This window comes from Synchiropus splendidus, chromosome 15, assembly GCF_027744825.2.
Source record: "Synchiropus splendidus isolate RoL2022-P1 chromosome 15, RoL_Sspl_1.0, whole genome shotgun sequence".
In the NCBI taxonomy this organism is placed as follows: domain Eukaryota; kingdom Metazoa; phylum Chordata; class Actinopteri; order Syngnathiformes; family Callionymidae; genus Synchiropus; species Synchiropus splendidus.
The window spans coordinates 9,249,378-9,270,769 of NC_071348.1; the positions used below are offsets into that span (position 1 = coordinate 9,249,378).

The 21,392-nt window shown below is 40.7% G+C and overlaps 1 protein-coding gene across 3 annotated transcripts; it reads right to left on the reverse strand.

Annotated features, from left to right (window-relative positions):
* Nucleotides 1-226: 226 nt before the first annotated feature.
* On the reverse strand, nucleotides 227-20,036 carry hbs1l (HBS1-like translational GTPase). Of its 3 annotated transcripts, XM_053887913.1 has the most exons (18): nucleotides 19,889-20,036; nucleotides 19,438-19,503; nucleotides 18,992-19,123; nucleotides 18,601-18,852; nucleotides 7,777-7,885; nucleotides 7,403-7,638; nucleotides 6,732-6,897; nucleotides 6,443-6,560; nucleotides 5,377-5,523; nucleotides 5,061-5,135; nucleotides 4,619-4,736; nucleotides 4,247-4,315; nucleotides 4,077-4,181; nucleotides 2,952-3,042; nucleotides 2,772-2,880; nucleotides 2,502-2,602; nucleotides 2,293-2,437; nucleotides 227-1,254 (listed from the first exon to the last, which is right to left on the reverse strand). In XM_053887913.1, exons 1-18 carry the CDS (start codon nucleotides 19,929-19,931, stop codon nucleotides 1,243-1,245), a joined length of 2,094 nt encoding a protein of 697 aa, XP_053743888.1. In that variant the 5' UTR covers nucleotides 19,932-20,036; the 3' UTR covers nucleotides 227-1,242. The 3 variants fall into 3 exon arrangements, with proteins under 3 accessions (XP_053743888.1, XP_053743890.1, XP_053743889.1); XM_053887915.1 differs by lacking the exons at nucleotides 18,601-18,852; nucleotides 18,992-19,123; nucleotides 19,438-19,503; nucleotides 19,889-20,036 and adding an exon at nucleotides 16,783-17,598; XM_053887914.1 differs by lacking the exons at nucleotides 227-1,254; nucleotides 2,293-2,437; nucleotides 2,502-2,602; ... (9 more) ...; nucleotides 7,403-7,638; nucleotides 7,777-7,885 and adding an exon at nucleotides 7,922-16,777.
* Nucleotides 20,037-21,392: the final 1,356 nt, after the last annotated feature.

Genomic DNA, 21,392 nt, shown 5'->3' on the forward strand with positions numbered 1-21,392 from the left:
CATTTTTAACTCAATTACTGCACAATTTTTTTTATTTGAGAACTTAAATATATATACTTCAAGAAAAAAAGAGAGGTGGAAAATGTCTGGCTATGTTGTAAAATGCACATTAAATCTTCATGCTGGAAAGTCTGACTTTATTAGGATTAAATCTAACACGTGCAAAGGTGTTTTGGTGCAGCCGAACAAGTTGCTGCAATACTTGCAATACTAGAAAAAAATAAACTAAAGGAAAAATATTTATTCATTAATGAGCATTATTACATCAAGTACTTGGACAAAAATGGCAATACTTTGCTGCTGCACTATTTTAAATCCGCTTCATTAGAACCTGTTACATTCTGACTCTGAACCTTGGTTTTCTGGAAACGCTGCGTCATATCTGCTTCCTGTTCGGGCATTTATGGTGTACAATTCAAGAGTTATGACTGACTGATGAAGTGGTGCTTTCCCTCACAACCTTTCCTCTACGCAGCAAAATCACATTTCAAACCAAGGCCTTTTTTTTCCAGAGCCTCTTAACTCATCTCGACACCGAGCAAATCCAAACAAACCTGACCTGAAGAAGCGTTGCATGCACGCCATCCATGCCAGGAGCCAAGCCACACTTGAGTCACTTTATTTTTCATCACACCGACTCATCTTCAACACTCTGCAGGTGGTGCATCAGAAGCAAGGCTCCGCTCCCTGTACTGCAGTACATGTTACTTGGAAACACTTGTGCATTGACTTGACAAGTCAATTCCCTCATTCACTCATCAATCTTATTGATCTGGAATTTAAACAGCAACCCCCATTCTATCCTCACATTGATTCTTAATGTGAAGGAGGAATTTAACAGAAACCTACCACGTTATCAAGAAACAGATGCTTTTCATTTCACTCCGGATTTGTTCTCTTTTAAGACACTATCGTTACAGTTGACTAGCTGGACGTGTCGAACCTTTTTGATTTGACGTGGAGCAGCATGTTCTGGGCTTATTATGCAGAAGTACAGTGAAGTGACTCACTGTAAAATACCCCGCTGACAACTAGCAGTCCCTTTTTAGTGATGCTCAGATGAAGAGCTTTAGTGAAGTGTAGTGCGACAGCCAAGCTCTGCAGGGTGAGTGTTGGGGTCCTGGACGTGGTGTGTCCCAGAGAGGTGGATGGACCAGAGTGCTGCATCTACAGCAGTGATACACTTAGTCTGAGGCTGCAGTCTTCAAGTTTAATCCCTCCAACTTTGCCCAGGAAAAGCCTTCATTCCTTGATCTGCAATTGAAGGAACAGCTAATAAGATTACAGCAAAAACAATTTCAGTAAATGCAACTGTATAAATGGTCCTCTCAGAAGACTTTAACTGAGATGTCCTGGGTCTTGTCCAGGGTCTCCTCCCAGAGTGCCTCCCCAGTGGTTTATGCATCTAAAAAGATGCAACTACTGCACCACAACTGGTAGAGCAGGGCCAAGAAACTCAACTTTCTTCACCTCAGCAGTGAGAAGTTGACGTCAGCAAACCGAAAGACCCTTGTGAGCAGCGGAGGCTTGGCCCCGCCCTCACTCCTGCAAAGATCCTTGCAGGCAACTTAAATTCCACTGCTTCTATCAATCAGTCAGATGAATTAAAGAATCGCTGCATGTGTTCAGTCGACACTGAAAGTGCTGAATCATCCTTTTTCATTATGACGACCTTGCAAATTTGTACAGTGAACGCCTGAAAGTAGATTTCCCTGCAGCACAAAGTCCCCCTAACTCTCTACCTTCATTTTATTTTTTCCCCATCCATCGCTCTTCAACAAGTTCAGTGCTACTTGTGAACTATATTGGCTTTTTTTTTTATTCTTACTGTTCCCTTGCAAATTACTTAGAATTGAATTGAAAAATGAGTCGATCCAGAAGCCAGTTTTTGAATGACTTCAAAGCTCAGAGGTCAATGTAAAACTGACTGCAGGTCTGTTTCTGATGTCTCACCTCTGATCCGGTTTATGAAACCCAACCAGGTACAGCTTTTGTTTTTGCTGAGGTGAAAGTTCAACTGCAAAGACTCCACACATAATCCTTCATTCTCTTCAGAGGTATAATGCACCCTGTTTTCTTCACGACCTGAGCGCAACTGACTTTTTTTAAAGGTGAATTTCATGCTGCCATATCATCATCAATTCACAAGTGAGATAAAAACTTGGGGCTTTTTTAAAGTGAAAGTGATGAGTCATCAAAAAAAATGCAGACACATAGTTTTCTTTTTTTTTTAAGCGAGCAATCGCTGAAACAATAACAAATATAGAAACAGAAGTGCTGGCAGTTTTTTACCTCTGTGACGACGCCAGCTGCTATAGTGGATCCCACGTAGCGCAGCATGAACCGGCCCAGTTCCTTGTAGTCTTTGTACAACTCTAGTGACACGGGCCTTTGTGTCTGGATCTCCACAATGGCGTTCATCCCCTTGCCCAAACACCTGACGACACAAACAATAACAACTCATCTCCGAATCCGATGATGCGGCGTAATAAAACACGCACTTTGGTTTCTTTTTCAGAACTTCCCCACTACTCTTGTGCAATACGCTGACAAGCTTCCGTATGGTGGCCGGCTCACTGACCGTCTGGTAGTGCAACAGCACCTGCAACACACACACATGAAGACCGTTACACTACAGTGTTCTCCCTGGATTTAAGACAGCAATCTAAACATTGTACTTTGGTCCAGTCATCTTCATGATCCCACAACGATGCTGCTGCATCGATCTACCTCCCTGTTTTAATAAAGCAAATCCAACAGGTCTGACTCACCGGGAAACCTTGTGTTATCGGCACTTCAATATTGAAGAGCAGGACTCTGGCCCTGAATCGAGTGCAGGCTCGGATGGGTTCTTTCGGATCACAGAAGACGCATCCCACACTGAACGGCACAGTGACAGTCAACAACAGAGTCCAAAATCTCATCCAGAGGCAGAAAATAAAGCCTCTAACTTGATCTTGATGATATCCATGCCGGTGACCGTCAGGCTGACGTGATCCCCTGCCGCAGCCCAGTCCATCGGCGAGTCATGTAGAGTTATACCTGTCGAACCATATGCCAGTCAAAACGCTATAACCAGAACAAACCACTAAGGGGCAGTGTTCATCGCAGTTGGTTGCTGAGTTAGCGAGGAGGACAATCGCGAGAAAAAAATGATCTAAAAAACTATATTAAGGTCTCAGATCTCTGTGTTCTGTATCTGACAAACCTTACAAGTCAACTCATGAAAAAGTTCAAGTGCAGAGGCAGAATGATCATACAGCTAATTTATGGCCATAGAGTGTAATAAGTAATCTAATAAAAAAATTTTCACAGCACTATAGAAACCAATTTTGAATCCATTCACTCACTTAAGTTGGGAATATCTCAGATCATGTTGCAAGGTCAGCACTTTTTTTTCAACCAACCACTCGTCTTCCCACTGCAGCTTCCTTTCATCTACCATTCAGTCACATGACTAACAAAAACAATGGACTACATCATTCTACTAAACAGCTTTTTGCCAAGTCCAACAGTGTTTTTTGGTTGCTGGAGCCAACCCCAGCTGTCAAGGAAGAAAAGGAACCCAATCGAAGGAAAATCCTGGAAATATTAGACCCTGAGATAATAAATATGGGACTCGTCTGGATGTGCAAGTGCTTGTTAGTGCATTAGTACAGTTAACAATGGATGGAATTAATAAACAAATCAGTCACCAGACATTCGGAGGAAGTGCACATCAGGAGGATCTGTGTTATGGCTTTTGAAACAGAAATAAAGCCTGTTACTAACCCCTGAGCTCAAGTGAAAGTTTAAATTAATGAATTGTATTTTTAGCTACACACCACACAATTATTATGTGTGTATTCATAATGAACACGCCAAGTCAAACGTTTATATTTCCAAATCATGGAGGTTACTAAAAAGAGGTCACTTTCACAAAAAAGTGATTAAATTCAGGGAAATATTCTGGCACAGGAAGTGAGGCCCGCTTTACTGTAAAAAAAGGTCAACACTAGTTTCGAGAAGTTGTAGCCTCACTTTTCCACTGGAATGATGTAAACACTTGCCAGAATGGCTTTACACAATATACAAACCTTTCACTGTGCAAGTTTCGTTGGGAGGCATTGCTAAAATCTTGTCTCCCGTCTGTATGTATCCGGCCTCGATCTTCCCAGTGACGCAGAAGCCAGAGCCCTGGTCTGCAGGAGGAGAGTAAGGATCAGCATGGTCAGAAGCACGGGCTCTTCTGTCACTCTGCTTTCACCTTTAAATACGTCCGACACGCACAGTCTGAAAGGTTTCTCCACGGACCTCGGCGGAGCTTTGAAAGCGTCTGGGGGGGGAAAAAAAGAGGAAAAAAGAATGATGTAAATAAAGGTTTCTCTAGCAGTGGATGAATAACACGCTACACGGCAGTGATTAGTCAGAGAAATTGTGAAAAATTCTCGTAAGCAACAATGGCATCAGACTAGCTGTGAAGCTCTTGCACAGGCTCATAGCTGCATGGTCACAAACATTCATACAAACAACATTAGCATGAAAAACATTGACTTGATGCATGTCATTTTCTTTTTGCGCTAGGTCAGAGGTATGAGGTTCAAACGCTAAGATGAAAAGGGTGGACTCCAGCTATTACCGATTTGTTCCAGTAGACTAGGACCTGAGAACCACGAGGTGAGCTGTGAGACAGAACTTCTGGTGGTGAGGTTCTCCCCTGACAACCCGCTGGTGGGGATGAAGTAAACATCAGACTCCTGGAGGAAGCAGAACAACACAACAGGAGATGAAATACACAAACACTTCAGGGATGAACACTCAATTTGGCATTCCCAGATGTTCTCAGTGTCTCCTCACCTGGTGATGCCGTCATAACATCAGTCTCTCAAAACTAGGCCTGATATTATTAAGTACATATTCGCCCACTAAATGTCTTATGAACCCTTGAACGCCAGTGTTTTTATGAGGAACTATTTGCACACAAAAACGCACATAACGCTTCAAGCCTAAAACAAAAAAGTTTTTGCTTTGTTTCTCATACATAGAAGTCACGTAGTGAAGTGTTGACGTTTTTCACAGACCTTAAAACCAGCTTGTTTGAGGAAATGACCCAGTTTAGAAGTAATGTCCTGGAAGCGATCCTGCTGCCAGTTCACCTGCAAAAGATTAATGGTGGGATGAACTGAAGAGCAGCAGTTAAACGTTTGATTTATGATGACATGAACACGTTGGAAAGTAAACAATTTTACGGAGACAGATTAAAAAAAAACTACATAGTAGGTTTGATTCAAGCCAAGTACAGCAATAAACTCAGAAGAAGTGTTTCTGATGATCACTCGAAGACCCCACAGTGCTTCTGCAAGAATCTGAATTTGAATATTTTGTCGAAGGTCTGACCTGGTCCATCTTGTTGACAGCTACAGCCAGTTGAGTGACTCCAAGAGACCGCACTAACAAAGCGTGCTCCCGGGTTTGACCACCGGACTCAAACCCGGCTTCGAACTCTCCTCTGCTGGCATCCACCACCAACACCGCCACATCAGCCTGTGCACAAAAGCCACAGAAGTGGGAAAGTCAAATGTGAATATGGGCAGTAAAAGCAGACAAAAAAATGTCCTTCTGAAACAACTGAAACATGCTCAAACCCTGTCTGTGTTTTGGCATCTGACATCAGAAAATACAGAGAAAAAGCTTTTTAAAATGAAACAAACATATTCAGTTGACTGGGTGAAAGACATAGCACTTCACAGTTGAGAGATCAAGCATCCTTCTATATGAGGCATGTTTTATTAAGCACTATTATTTAATAAAACATTGATAACAAATAACCAATAACAGCAACAATTTAAACTTTCTTTGGCATGGAGCATTTTTCCAAGTTCCAAGTGAGTGATGATGACAAAAACATCCATGATGAATGAGACTAAATGAGAACTTCAATGTGATCATTCAAATATTAAAATGTGATTGATTCATATGAAAACCTCCATTTAAAAAAAAAAAAAACAATTTTTTATAACCCATAATTTTTAATAAAGTAAATTTCAAGAGACCAGCGACTCCAGTAATGATAAAACTGAAGATTAAATCATTCCAATATGATATGACTTCCATCAATCACCCACCAAGAACTGGCAGGTCATATTCGACCAAACCTTCTGAACATCTGAGCAAGACAGAAGTCTCTATATGATGCAGCATGATCTGAGAACAGTCATAAAGAGTAAAGAGAAACTACATTTCAGCCCCAAAACAGACAGACACACCCAGTAACGCGACAACACCCACAGACATCAACAGACAAACCAAACCAAAAGGTTTCTATGAATTAAGGTGAATTTTCAAGGACAGTGAAACGAGACAGGGAAGCTGCAGCTACTAAAGATACAAAGTTTTATTAGTTTATAGCTGATTAACGACTTTTTTAAATAGCTGGCACCATCAGGAGACAAGAGCGCCATACCTGTGCGGCACCGGTGATCATGTTAGGAATAAAGTCCTTGTGTCCTGGCGCATCCATGAGGGTCACCACCTTTGAGTTTGTCTCAAACTTGGTCATGCCCACGTCCATAGTCACACCCCTGCGAATGAAGAATCACCATGAGGAAAAGTTAAGACTGAAAATGAAAAAACAAACAAACTGAATGCTTGTATCGCCTTATGCTTTATTTCACTGTTAATATTGTAATTAACCATCCTACTGTCTTGGACACAATGTGGTTTCCAAGTGTATTTCTCCTTCCTGTTCTCACCTGTCCCTCTCCTCGCCAGTCTCATCGAGGACCCAAGCGTAAGCAAAAGAGGCCTTCCCTGCCTTCTTGGACTCCTGTTCATACTTGTGCATGGTGCGCTTGTTCACGTTACCCAGCAGATACAGCAAGTGGCCCATCAGCGTGCTCTTCCCAGCGTCCACGTGGCCTGCAGGGAGGACCGGTGGTCAGTCAACAAAGCAAAGGACTGAGAAGCGGCTGAGATGGTGTCAGATAAAAGAGGGGACCAGTGGCCAATGATAGGAGATAAGAGGGACGAAACTAGGGACAAATGTAACCCTGTGATAAGACAGGTAGGAAGGCCGAGCAGATTAGACGTGGCAAAGATAAGCTCCAGACGACTACGGGCAACCAACAGAAATATACAAGAGAAGTTGTGGTGTCTGAGGCAGGAAGAAGGGGGAGGGACAGCTGTGGGAATGAACTAGTGAAAGTACTGCGCTTAGTCCAACTGAGAATGATGCACATCATTCAGTCACTTTGTCCTACTTTAAACAATCAATCCTCAACATCATTTCTCCTCCGCTTCCATTCACTCACAAAACACTCACAGAATTACTCACTATGCTTTTTATACTTGTCAGTCATGTGTTTGTCATGTTTCTTTTGGGATGGGTCATCAGTGGATAAGAAGAGAAAAGACTTTTGCTCACCGATAACCACCAAATTTAAAAGTGGTTTGCCGCCTTGTCGCTTCTCCAGCTCGTCTTTGATGTTGATGGTCTGCTTGGTTTTTCCAGACACGCGGCCTGGAGTGGGAACTGATGAGGCATCATCTGCATTTGAGGCCTTCGATGGAGTCTCGGGGCGTTTGGGTGTGCTGGAGTCCTGCGCTGTAGTGTTCTCCGGGCTGCCGCCTCGACGCACCGCGGCTCCGTTATTCCCCGCGCTGAGACAGAGATTAAATGTTAGTTAGTGGTAGTAGTATGATCATCAGACAAAGAGCCTAAACTCTGATGAAGCATGGCCACGCCCTGCATTCAGACATGCTCCTAAACGTGTGACTATAGATGTGTGTGTTCGGTACCTGGGGACGTCGAAGCCCATGGTTGGCTTCTTGCCACAGACTGTCATGCGAGCGACTTTAGGTACAATCTCAGAATCCAGTTTGCTGTCGGACACGTTCCTGCTTTTAGCTAAATAAAAGAAGCAGAATAAAAGGATTACTGAACATATACCAACACTGGAACAAAAACTCCAAGATCATAACAAGTCATGTGGTCTGTCGAACAGCCCACTAGCCAACTCAGATCATTCCTGGCTTACCGTGCCGCACAGGTGTCCACACTTCCAAGGCTCGTGAGCCACTTCTACCATGCAACTGTTATTTACCCAGCTTTGAAAACTAGAGCTTGAAACTGCCTTAGATTCTTCATTCTAGCGTTCACCCAAACCTGTGGTACAATTATGTCACCTTCCATCACGTACACTTGCAGATACCAGAGAGATATACGCCATTAATTGAACATTTTTGCGTGTACTTGTCTGTGTTTTTGCTTTTAAATGTGTGAATAGTGAAGCCATAAGTTAGTTTGAAAAAGAAATGTGGCAGTAAACAACAGCCGGACCATGTTTCTGGTCGCGCTAAACGCATTTGTGACGGGAAATGGAACTGCTAAATGGAAGTAAATGATGCAATTATCAGCCCAAAATCTTTGACAAGTAGTTGAGCAATTTATCATCAGATGCACAGTGAGTGCTTTGTCATCCTGATTCCAAATGACCACCAGTCCAGTCATTTCAACCTGTTAATGATTCATATAGATGTGACTGCTGCAGGGTGTGTTTGCCGACATCCTGGCGCAGCAAGAGTTAATTTCAGAACCACCCGTGGTCTCGTCTCTTCAGAAAGTGATGTGACAGTTTTGGGAAATGCTTTTTGGAGCGGTGCAGGGCAAACTGAAATATACTATACACCCTCACCATTACATCCAACGGCAATAAAATATTTTCCATGTGTCTTTGCAATATAATCATTCAGATTTATGCCACTAAAACACAAGTTGTTTCTTTCAAACTGTGAGAAAAAGTAAGCGCTTAGTGTGACTCAACAAAATTATTTAAAGGACTTTCTTTAAAGTCTTCTCAAAATGACTGGATAGATGACAGACAAAAAAATCCCTCTCATTCTGAAACATGATACGCACGTCATTATGCAGACATTTCACTTCACACATCAGAACAGTGTTTATAAAAGGCAATGGTTGCATTAAAAAAGGAGACAAAGGTAGAGGAATAAAACCCTTTTTTTCCATTGAAAAATAGCCACAATCGCGTCATATCATGTAGATGCGGTAAAGAGGGACTGAAATAAACAGCGTTTTAAAAGTGCAAGCAGCAAGTTTAGTAAGTAAGTTCTTCCTCTTCATCTCCTTCAGTGTTTCACAGATCCATTGTCCAACATGCTCATCTCAATCAGTCTTCCAGAATCTTTTATAAAGTACAAAAAAGCAGTAAGTGCACATGGGCACGCACACTATGATGACTTTTTCCAGCAGAACAAAAACGTCTTGCTCCAATTCTAGCACCGTAAAGATAATGACGTTTCAGCTGAGTCACCAACACTGTTGCATTGCACTTGTTCCACTTCACAAACTAAAGTATTCAATTATTCTTAATATCATATAATAATATCGTCAATATTTCATTGGGAGAAATAGGCACCAGATTATCACTTTTTTAATTTTAATCATGTATTTATGATAATCTGTACATTATTTTACCTTAAAGCCTGAAGCAAAAAAACTTTAGAGGGAATAAAAAACCCTGTGGTTTTGGTTTGCTATTGACATAATTTAGAAAATACAAAACGTTTTAAGAGCTATAATTAAATAAATCTACCTAAGTAAAGCATTAATATCACCTTGATAACCATGTTTAATTAAGGAGAATAATAATTTTTAGATAATAGCTACTCACACAAATAACTACTTATTCCATCCAGATTACTAGAAACAAGACGCCATTAAAATACCAAGTAGGTGTTCCTATTAAGGTCATCAGTCCACCACTGAGTAAACAACAAACAACTTGAAGAGTTGACAAATAACCTACAGGCAGGTTCTGGGAACGCAAACTCACCCATCACATGTTTCTGACGGGACAAATATTTCAAGTTAAACTTTCAGCTATGAAATGAAGGCAAATATTACAATGATGTGGCACGGCCGCTTGAGCTGACAGACGACTTAAACAATAATCTTTTTACTCTTTATTAGAGTGGCATCATAAATAGTTGCTCCCAAACACTTGCAAGCAAAAAATATTACAAATAAAAATTCATAAACTGAAGGAGGCAGGAGGATGGCACATTAAGATGGATGGAGCATGGAACTAAAGCTCATGGATTCAACTTGAATTAACTTTGTTGGTTTAGAATGTTATGCTGCAGTCTGTATCCTTGCTTCATATTCTAATGTTGCTGTGAGATTCCATTCGACTTTACTTTGAAGTCATAATATAATGTGGCTCAGTCCCATGATGCTTGTCAAACGGACACTTTTGAACACCTTTAAATGACGGCTCAAAAAAACCCAAAACAAATTGTTGCGTTAGTCCGGCAATTAGACTTAGACTCTCTTTATTGTCATTGCACAAAAACATATCACTATATTATGGCAACGAAATTTTGGTCTGAGGCCTCTGGTTTCCAAAAACCAAAACTATATGTCCAAATGAATAAATATCAGATAAATACCAACAAAAAATAAATAAATAAAAAATTATATACTAAATATAAACAAATAAACAGTATTGCAGCTATTTAAAATGCATGTAAGCAGCTTAGTCTGACTACTGGAGCGAAATTCCTATTTCTCTTGGTGGGACTAGACGACCTGGATAATGTGGTGAACAGCTCGACTGAGCTGATATACAACATACAGTGATTAATGTAACATCACATAGTTTCACTAACTAATACTTAAATTAAGTAGGTAAAAAGTACAGCTCTTACACTGAGACTAGCCATGTTTATTTGAGGTGCACATACCAGAAACTTATTTGTTCACGCAACTTGACACGGTTACCTTATGTCAACAACTCTATCAAGCTGAGGCAATCCGTTTCACAGAAAACTTAACTAACTTGGGATTTGAATCTTTCTGTATGTGATGTATTTTCCAAAGGCATCAATGGATTAAGACAGTTTTCGAAAAAAGCTGGAGCTCCATCTCTCTTTGGAAGTTACAGTACGTTCACAGATGAGACCAGGGCGACATAATAATAACACGTCTCAACTGTAGTAGAGGAACATCTCAACAGTGAGGCTGAAGACAGCAACTGGGAGTAGTCACCTTCATCAAAGAGAGCAACCCTTGTTCATTCTGGAATTGACTGCAGTAACACCTGAAGGGATTATTCTTATCCATGCTACAGTTGCTTGAAAAAAAAAAACTTAAACAGGGGTTCATCTTGTTTCGACCCCAAACTGGTGAGAAAAGTAATCAGTTAACGTCATCTCGCTCTTTTAAAAGTAATGGAGTCACAAACAAACTTTCATCCCGAGGGGAAACAGCCACATGAAGCCATCTTCCCCCTCCATAGTTTCAACCCACTGCCTGTGCCACTCACTGACAAAACTCTTAATATCTCTGCAAATAATCTGCGTGCCAGATCTTATTTTCTGTACTAGCCTGGGAGCAGTACTGACAGGAGGCCCCTGAGGAAACAACTATAGACCACAATCAGGTTCTGAACATCTATTTTTACTAGTTGGACTGGCAGGTAAACGGCTGGCAGTCACCCAACCAGGAATTTAAGGTATAAGGACCCTTGGTGTGGCTAAGAGTGAGTCATTGAGCCTTGAGCCTGAGGGCCAACTGAGTACAGGATAAGAGGAGTCCGCCCAGGATATGCAAATATAAACCAACCCCCATCAAGATACACAAGTGCTCATGTCAGATGAAAAAAAAAAAAAAAAACAGGGGATGGCGGTGGTGAAAAGTAAGGGGATAATACTACCTTTCCGTCAGCATTTGATTCATAATGTGGCTTTAAAACAGTGACACAAAGCAAATGAGGAGGTGCAGGGGGGCAGGGGGGATTCAGGGAACGGTTTCAGTGCTGAAAGGAAAACTATTTTAATAATATGAAAATGTTCTTCATAAATTCTGATGCAGAGGACATGAGGAATCACTGGCGCTTCAGCTGCTGTGTGGCATCAGCATCATAGCCACTAAAACGGCCGCCTTTTATTATTGGTCAGTTGTACGAGTCAACTTAAGTAACTTAAGAGACCCCTGCACAGAGAGCTCTGGTTTGCTGGCACTCAGAATTTTTGGCTAAAACATGGCATATGTTTGAGACTGTCCTCTCTTAAAATGTTTGAGACATCTCAGCTCCAAAAGGTGATGCAATTGTAATGGAAAACAAAGTGCTAAATTATCTTTGCAGCAGCAACCACAACACAGACAAAACAACAAAGGTGAGAGTGCACCGTGATATATCAATGTTGAACTTGAGTGGAACTATTGTAGACAAGTAATTGATGACTTTCAATACGACAAATCCAAATTATAAAATGAGCTGCTATATTCAATGATCATAGGGCAACACTGATGCACAGTAGCAGCTGGGCTTTGGGGAGGGTGGAAAGTAAAGGTCAGTAAAATGTCAGCCATAAGTGACCAAGTACTTTAAATGACAAAAAAAAGAATTGTACAGCCACAAGTGTGGGGGCAAGTTCAAAAGGTCATACTGGGGTAATTACTTCTGGGGGTTGTAACATGAACTAAAATTAACATGAGTGACACTAAATGGGAAAACGTGAAATAAGCTTGACACGATGATCTCAATTGATGTCTCTTTTTTTTAAAGAACAGTTCATGTGATCAATATTACGAAGCAGGTGTTGCTCGATTACACGTTCTACCACTTGTAGTGAGAAAAACTGTGCTCCACAGAAATGCCACCCTGAGATCAAAACACTGCGGTGATGTGCATGCAGCTCTTGCAACAAAAACTGCGAGAAACAAAATGATTTGATGTGTCTCAAGTGTGAACATTAAGGGACATGATCAGATTTTCCTACGTAGGTGGTGTCAGAGAGACGACCTAGAGCTCGTCTGTTCTGAGCAGATGTAAGCTTGAGGTGACATTTTCTCCAAGTTTGCAACTTCCTGCTGAACCCACATAGACGCTCTGTCTTGTAGAACATGGACCAAATTGTGGTTGTTAATAAAAAGTACATTTTATTTGTGGCAATGGATATCTTCTGCCTATGATTTTAAATACCATCACACATTTTTTTTCTTAAAGATCACGTGAGAAACCATTTCCCATATGTTCACTGTATATGTCCGTGTTCCGTGCTTCATGTGAACCTTTTTTAAGCCCAGATTTTCATGAGCAGGATGACACAACTCCCGGCTCAGGAGCTTGCACAAACATTGTCTGATACATGGACCAGTGCATTTCTACAACGACATCTGTAGAACACACTTGTCACTGTGTTACCCATGGATTTCTATCAGTATTTACATAGCAATAAATCCATTTCATTGTGTTTACAGTACACAAACACTGTCTATCCATGATGACTACAAGCAATGGCAATGACCGATGAAGAATGATAGGATAACAAGGGAAAGCACTTGAATCCATTGATACCTATGAGGCGCTGCAACATTCAATTTAAATGGTTTTTATGCAGATTATTGGACCACAACTGGGCTACATTTCTGTAAAATGTATTTCTAAAGATGCTGAATATCCACTATTATTCACCCATTCATCTTTTATTTTTGAATCATTTAACTAGACTTCTTACTTTAAAATGATCGCTACACTAATAGCAGAGCAGATCAACAAAGACTTCTTGTTTGCTTAAAAACCTGTTTTACAAGTCTTATTAAACCCTTTCAGCCCTTATTATGAAGGTTCAGTAGTCTGTTTGACAGCCTCGGGGTCTTGTTCATACACCCTGCACCTGTATAAATGTGCCCACATTAATGCAAGAAGTGGAGCTCAAATTAAAGCACTCAGGCAAATACTTCTAGAAAAATTAGCAACTTAAACCAGAGGATATGTGATATGGATATCAAATATAGTGGGTTACCACGGCAGTAAAAACTATGAGTAATAACGCATTAGACAGTGAGTACACTGAACAAACCTTAAATAGAAATTTGCTATAGAGCCATCACTGCAAAAGAAAGGTTTGTCATCACAGAATGTGGAACAGTAGCAAAGTAGTAGCAGCTTTCTTATCCTAATTCAAAAACTCAAAGTCTTCATTTCTAGCAGGATTCAGTATCCAACTACAAAATTATTTGAATAAAAACAGGACTTTGCATTTACATTTTCCGATAAGAACCTCATTATGAGGTATTTAAGCAAACTAATATCATCAATCTTCTCTTAATGTATACACGGAGTGATGCTTCAGGGGCAACTTTAATAAAAGGTTACACAAAGGGTAAAGGGTAAGGAACAACTTGACACATTGGAAATATGGAAAAAAAACACATTAACATGCTTATTTAAGCATGTTACCAAAAGTCTAACCTCGTTTACCTATTTCAAATACCTGTATTTGATACAATCCTTCATACAGAATGGTATCATGCTAATCGTCGCTTTGCAGAATAAAAAAAAAAAGATATTTAAATAGAAAAAGAAGAAACTCTTATGAACAATTCCCTGTGAACTATTGAGAAAGGAAAATGTGACGACAAGTGATGGGTTTCAACTCGTATTGCTATTTAGGTATTATGAACATAACTGGAAATATTTTTTGGATTAAGACACAGCAGAAGCTAAAATGTAAATTTAAATCATTTTGATCAATAAAAGAAATGTTCAAGGATGCAATTACCCAGTCATCTTACTCTTTTTGGTTTTTACTTTTTGTGACAATTAAAACTTCAACCATTTTTAAAAATTGAAATAAGTATCCGCTAACAAAAAAAGTGCTTGACTGAAGTTCAATTTTCTTCCAAAAAAATATGTTGAATTGTTACCAAACATACACATACACATAATTATGCTGTATGAAAAAGACATTTAAAATCAATGAAAATACCGTCAACATTTTTTTAATCAGCTCCTTTATTTCAATAACAAATCATCTTATGGCAGCTTTAGTTTACTGACCAACTTTATATAAAATATACTTGGTCATAACTCAAAAAAAAACAACTTTAAAACAGTTCAAATGAACTTTTGCACCAGTGTCTTCAGTAAAAGTTAGTTTTACAATATGAAGGCAGAAGACAAAAAAAATTGCTTGTTACTGCGTTTGTGGTTTGACTCATGGGAAAATCTCCAGGTGTTCTAAAACCCAAAATGTTACCACCATGATGTCAAAGGCATGCAGCTGGAAACCAGCACAATGGTTAACTGATCCATATTCCAACAGCAGCAGCATCTGCAAAGCTCTGCCTTTTCTGCCTTGAAATTTGAGCTCCCGTAAGTGAGGCTGTTACATTAGATAAGTCAGCCTTAAGCATGAAAAACAATTTAATCGCAAAAACAATAAAAGAAAAACGTATAAAGCACCTAAAAATAGTTCATAAAACATACAATGGCATAAAAAACTGCAGTAATTAAGCTGAAGAAAGGTGGTGTGAGATTCAAGCTGCCAAAAAGATCTATATATATTCAACACTGAATGTACAGTCATCATCCTGATGTTTAAGACGGCAGAAGTAGACTTAACACTTCTGTAAGTAATGCTCGTAGTTTGGTCCATGGACTTCAGTCCCTCATTCAGTTAAATTGTGATTTTTCTCTCTACCTTGTGAAAGCTTTCTTCTGATTCGCACGGACAATGTCATCCGGTGATGGAGTGTCAAAGCTAAAGGGAACTATTTTTCCCAGCTGCAAGTTTTCTCTGGAACCTTTGAGCAACTTCCACAGAACAGCGAGATGGCCACTTCTCTTCGGAGAACTGTGTGCTTTATTTCGGGATCGTTTTGGATGTTTACGGCTTTGGAGTGACAGCGTGAGGGCAAATACAGATGGTGGCGCGAAAACCGAGGAACTGACTCCAAGAGTAAGGGGAGTGGGAAAAGATGGCGAGGAGATGTTGTCACCTGTGTCCAGAACGTTCTGTGACTGGTTCATGAGAGCACTGAGAGTGAGACTGCTACCCGAGTTTTCATGGTGCGATTTGGGAGGGAGCTTGGACTGATCAGCACACTCTGACTGTGCTAGTGAGAGAGGTGAGGTGCAACAAGCAGATGAGCTTGTGACTTCAGGACCAGTTGGAAAATGCGGAGGTGAACACAACCTGGTGAGGCCAGGTGGTCGTGACTGTAGCACGGTCGAAGAGTCTGTGCAATCGGTCGGAAGTGCAGATGAAGATCCGATTTGATGCTGAAGTGCTAGCTGAGAAAGTGAGACAGTCCCACTCTGGCAGGACGGTGTGACCTTCTCTAGACTAAAACCGAAGGGGGACTGTCCTTCAGTACTTTTGCTCTGATGCTGGAATGCAAGGTCTGACAGAGATGTACTTCTTCCTTGGGACCAAACAGTTGAGGGGTTACTCTCGGAAGAGACAGCAGGATTTAGGTCGCGATTTGTATGTTGCTGGATAAGATCCGCTAAAGAGGGGCTTCCCTTGGGATCAACACTTGTTGCATTGCAACCAAGACTGCCAAACCCAGAAGGAGCGGCTGTTCTGGGCACACTTATGGACAAGCTGCTTAGAGGAAGTGAAAGCAATGAAGTGCTGTGTAGGGATAAAGAAGGATTTAAAGACGTGATAGTTCCTGATGCAAGACTGCTTTGATTAGCTGTAACCGGTGGAGAACAGCTGGCACCCAGAGTCAGGCTACTTAATGAAGGGAGGACCACGGCTTTCTCAACTCCTCCAGTGTGCATAGTCTTCTGCTGATGCTGTGACATGAGCTGCGCCAAACTAGTAGCGCCGGGCCCCATTACACTGTGACTTTGAGGACTACTAGTGACAGCACTTAAGTTGAGTTGAGTAAAGCTGCCCAGTGACTGAGACACGCATGGATTTGTGGACGTGAACCCATCAGAGTGGGGACCGTGTTCTGAATGAGAGTGCGACAGGCAGGCTCCTTACCTTACAAAAGCCAATTGCAGTAGACGAGGAGGAGGGACAAGAACAGACGAATGGCCCGATGAATCACCGTGAATGAAAAAAGCAACAACAGAGAGAAGGCACTTTGTTAAACAGCTGTGTGTCTCACAAGTGTCATCATAAATGGAAAGTATGTTTCCTACTTTCCTAAGCAGCCTTGAACAGAACAACGGAAATCTACTTTCTTATTCTGAGCTTTGTAGCCTGTTACTTTAGAAATTGCTTCTTTCTATTCTGGTGCTCAGCGGTGTAAGATTAAATAGTACATATCAGAATATTGCTTGAGCTGCATTTTCACATGCTTTCAACCCAAGATAAATTGTGGGTTCACGTCCATCAAGTCTCCCCCTCCAAACTAGCTCATTATAGACAGGGGGATGTTTGTCTACAAAAAAAAAATGTAGTACACATAAATGTGCTGTCGACTGCACAGGGAGGGAAACAACCGTATCGATGACAGAAATCAAAACAAGTGTGGTTATAAAAATGCAGTTAATGGCCTGGTCAAATCGCCAACCATGGTCTGATGGACTAAATCAATCTTCCTCTCCGTGGTCAAGCAACAGCAGATAAGAACTACCAATTGCTTATTATCATGAAGCCACCTGGTATGTTATAGAGACTGGAAGCAAATCATGTGTTATCTATGTTCAACACTCAGCCACGTGTGTTTGATGATGCACAATTCAATTTTTTAGGGCGCCACTTAATAGCCCAACTTCCATGACAATTTGCAAGACACCTGCACCTACAGATCATGTTCTAGCTGTTTACAATTGTCTTTCAATAAAATTCACTTTCTTGAATACTTTCTTGAACAACATGTTTACCGATACAAGACAGTGAGGAGAAGCCTGTGAGTCAACAATGATGCAACTGTGATGCATCGCTACTGTATAGACATGCACACGATGGAAAAACTGAAAATTAAATTGGAAAAATAAAACGCCAAAAGGGCTTTCATCAATCAGTCATACAACTAAAAACGCCCCTCTTTCCAAAGCAATGCTGTGAAATCCACACAGATATGTTTTACGAACTAATCTGCGGCCCCATCTGAAAGTTTTTGGTATTTTGTGGACAACTACAACTTTATTATTTGGACTCACTCAACCTCTAGCATCATATTCAGGAGCAGTCTTCAACTTGGTCCTCAAAGGGGTGGTGCCTATTTGTGGTCACACCAATCAACCACTCGGAAGTAAACAAACCAGGTGTCAGCAGAAACAAGCAGCACCAGAGTGACAACTGAATGCAGCCTTCAGACAGCTGACAGGCTCCACTATGTGCACTATGCTTGAGAAAACCTGCACCACCCGGCCCTTTGAGGACCAAGTTGAAGAACCCCGATATACAGTGGCACCTTACAAGTTAACTTTGTTGCTTCACTGAGTACACGTCACTTCAGTGTTGTCTGAATTATCACCACCTGCTTCAGTGGAGTACTACGCTTGTACTGCCGAGCCAAATCGACAACAATTCAAGGGAGATAATCTGTTTCCTCTTCTAGGCGTCTGGCTTAGGTTACATGGAGAGAAAAAGGAACTGGGCAAAATAACTGCAGCACAAAAACTACAAGCACAAAACAGAGGTATGATATTTCCACTGCCCATGGCAGAGCTGAAGCTCTCTTCAACTTCAGGCCCGTAACTCAAAGCAAAAATACAACCTGGCTGTTAAAACGGCTGTTAAAGTAGAAAAACCTGCATATTGGTGCAATAATAAGTCAAGGTACTGATGTAATATAAACATGACTAATATTTACTGCTACTGTAGCACACACTCAGCTACTAGACGTACCTCTTTCAGTTGTAGCAGCTTGTTTAGTTCTTTGTGGAAGCGGCGCACTCTCCTGATTCATACGCAGCACAGTCGGCGGCTCCACCGCACCACTTTTGGTAACCGGCGCTGTCTTGGGGTCCTCAGACAGAACTGCATCCAGAGCTCTTTGTGGATCATATTCACATCTGATGGCAGCCTCAGTTAAAACTGAGTCTGGCACTGTCACTCCCAGTACCGCCCGCATTTGATCCAGACATGAATATAGCTTAGCTGGACAGAAGACATTGAACATTACGTTGTACAATTTTGGAAAGGAAAGCTTATTAAGGCAATAACTGAAATAAAATATTAGCTGACCGCAGTTATACTATGGGATCAAATAAATAATATAAAGACATATTAGTGCCACCTTGCTCAAGAGGGTTGAGATTGTAGCTGACAGTAGGCGACATTGGAACATCTTCCTCTTCATATTCTTCCTCCTCTAAAGGCTCCTCCTTTGGGGCTTGTCTTTCTTGACGTGAGTAGATAAATTGATTTGCTGTATAGACAAACAACACACTTCATCATTGATCACAACTTGTGCACAAATAGGCTTCAGTTTGCTTCTAGAAATGAGACCTTTATTTGATTGCATTTGTAGAGAATCAAATATACAATGACTGACCTTAAAGAACAAAAATAGAAACCTGGCTTTGCACAAATCTTTTACCACAGCTGGTCAAGTTTCTTAAAAGTATAATCAGCTGGATGTGATAGAGTTTCTGTGGTTTCATTGTTGAGTGCACACTAGTCACCACTGTTTTTAATGTGTTCAGACAGGCAAACCTAAAGTGGGAAATGAATTACACAAACCTGTGGCTGGGGAGATGCAGTAGTCATCATCTACTGACTGGCCATACATGTCATCGTCTTCAAAGTCTTCAAAAACATGAGAATGGAGGTTAAAAATCGCTATTCCATAGATAGACGTGCGTCTATCGCTTGCAATGTGACTTGTTCGACACACGCGTTAAAAACCTTATTACATAACGTAAACGAAGTCGTGTTCTTAATGTAACAAAACCAGTTAGCTACTACACAATCTCAGCACCTTTTGAACAAACGGAATAGTTATGTAGCCTTAATTTCTTTACGTCCGAAGTGTTATATGTGATATGGTGTACGTTGTAAAAGACAGGCTGAGAAGCCCAACAGTCTCGATCAATAACAATCACACTTTAGCATAGCGGCTAACATGCCTAGCTTATCGCGGCCCTGTTTTCCTTCATTTCCCGACTATATACACTCATATCCCCTCATCTACCTTCGTCGTAGTTGTAACCCCGGACATTTCTGTGCCGAGACATTTTGTTAACGTGTCTTCTTTCAGGGCAGGAAGCAAAGAGTTCAGTAAACAAGCTGTTGTTACATGTGGCTCAACACCCGGCAGCCATAGTTGCTGCAGCTGGTCTGCGCGCGTCAGTGAGTGACACGTCATAGACACGTCTGACTCATAAAAAAAAACATGTTAATATTTTATTTAAAGTACTTGCTGCCCTTTCATATTCATAAATAATTGGTTATTTATTCATTAAAATATTATATGTGAACGCTGACTTTTAATTGCTGATGTAACTTCCGGTTTGGGACCGCCGATAGAAAATGCGTCCTGCAGCCTTAACATGCAGGTATTCTGCTTTCCAGTTCTTTGAAAATAACCTTACTATAGTTCAAATCATAAATCAAAATAACAATAATAATAATTTTATTATTTTCCCAGACCATCATTTTACATTTTATCCCACTTTTTAATGACTTTTTTTTAATTTACTTATTATTTCATAAATAATTTCTCTTTCTCTTATGACATAGTGTATACACAAATAATCTTGCATATATGCCACAACCTAATCACACAATCTGTCCTTCTGATCCAACAGAACAAGAACAGCACAGTCATATGATTAATTGTAATCCTTCCGCTGCCTTTGAATGGGATTCTGTAAACAAGAGGGGGTACGCGCACAGACACTCTGCAACAGAAAGCATAGATTCATCTTTTTGTGGACATGCAAGCCAACCCATCTGTCCCACCTTGGAATATGTACACACACATACAAACACTCACTGAATGACGTCAGATTTGTTCTTCTGTTCCAAGCAGAAATCTGAAAGTCGACAGCGGTAATATTTGATATTTTTATATATACATATTTTTATATATACATACATACATGCCTTGTTCAAAATTATGACCAATGAGGAGGGCGTAAATGACACTGTCGCTCGTGCTGGTGAAAAGACTTGCGTCTGCACTGTGAAACGTTAAACTAAGTTTTCTTCTTGGTCTATAATTAAAGCACAATACAAACCGGCACCTGCCTATTTCCAAATAAATGGCTCGTATTTCATGATGGTGTAAAGTTCAGTTCGGTATAGGTGCAACCATCTTCCATGAAGTGTGTTTTGTTTTTATAGTAGCATTACCATCTGTCTGTTTGCATGTACCTAAAGCACCAGTGTGGGTGGAGGTTTCCCCTCTTAGATTCCATTTCCTTTATTTTGAAGTCTTTGCAACGCAAGTCTAAATAAGCAAGCAGAAAAAAGAAACGTTTTGGGGTCACACAGCTGAGAGGGAACTCTCAGGTTTGTACAGTGTTTCAGGTTGCTTATAACCTAGCTAGCCGAGAGATTGCAGATACTTCATTCCAAAAAAAAAATAGTAATTTTAATTCTCTATATTTAAATGAACTGACTCAGATGGTAACGGGTTGTGGAGAATCTGGGGATTCTGTCATGCAAACTTCAGGAAAGCTTTACCCCAGTAG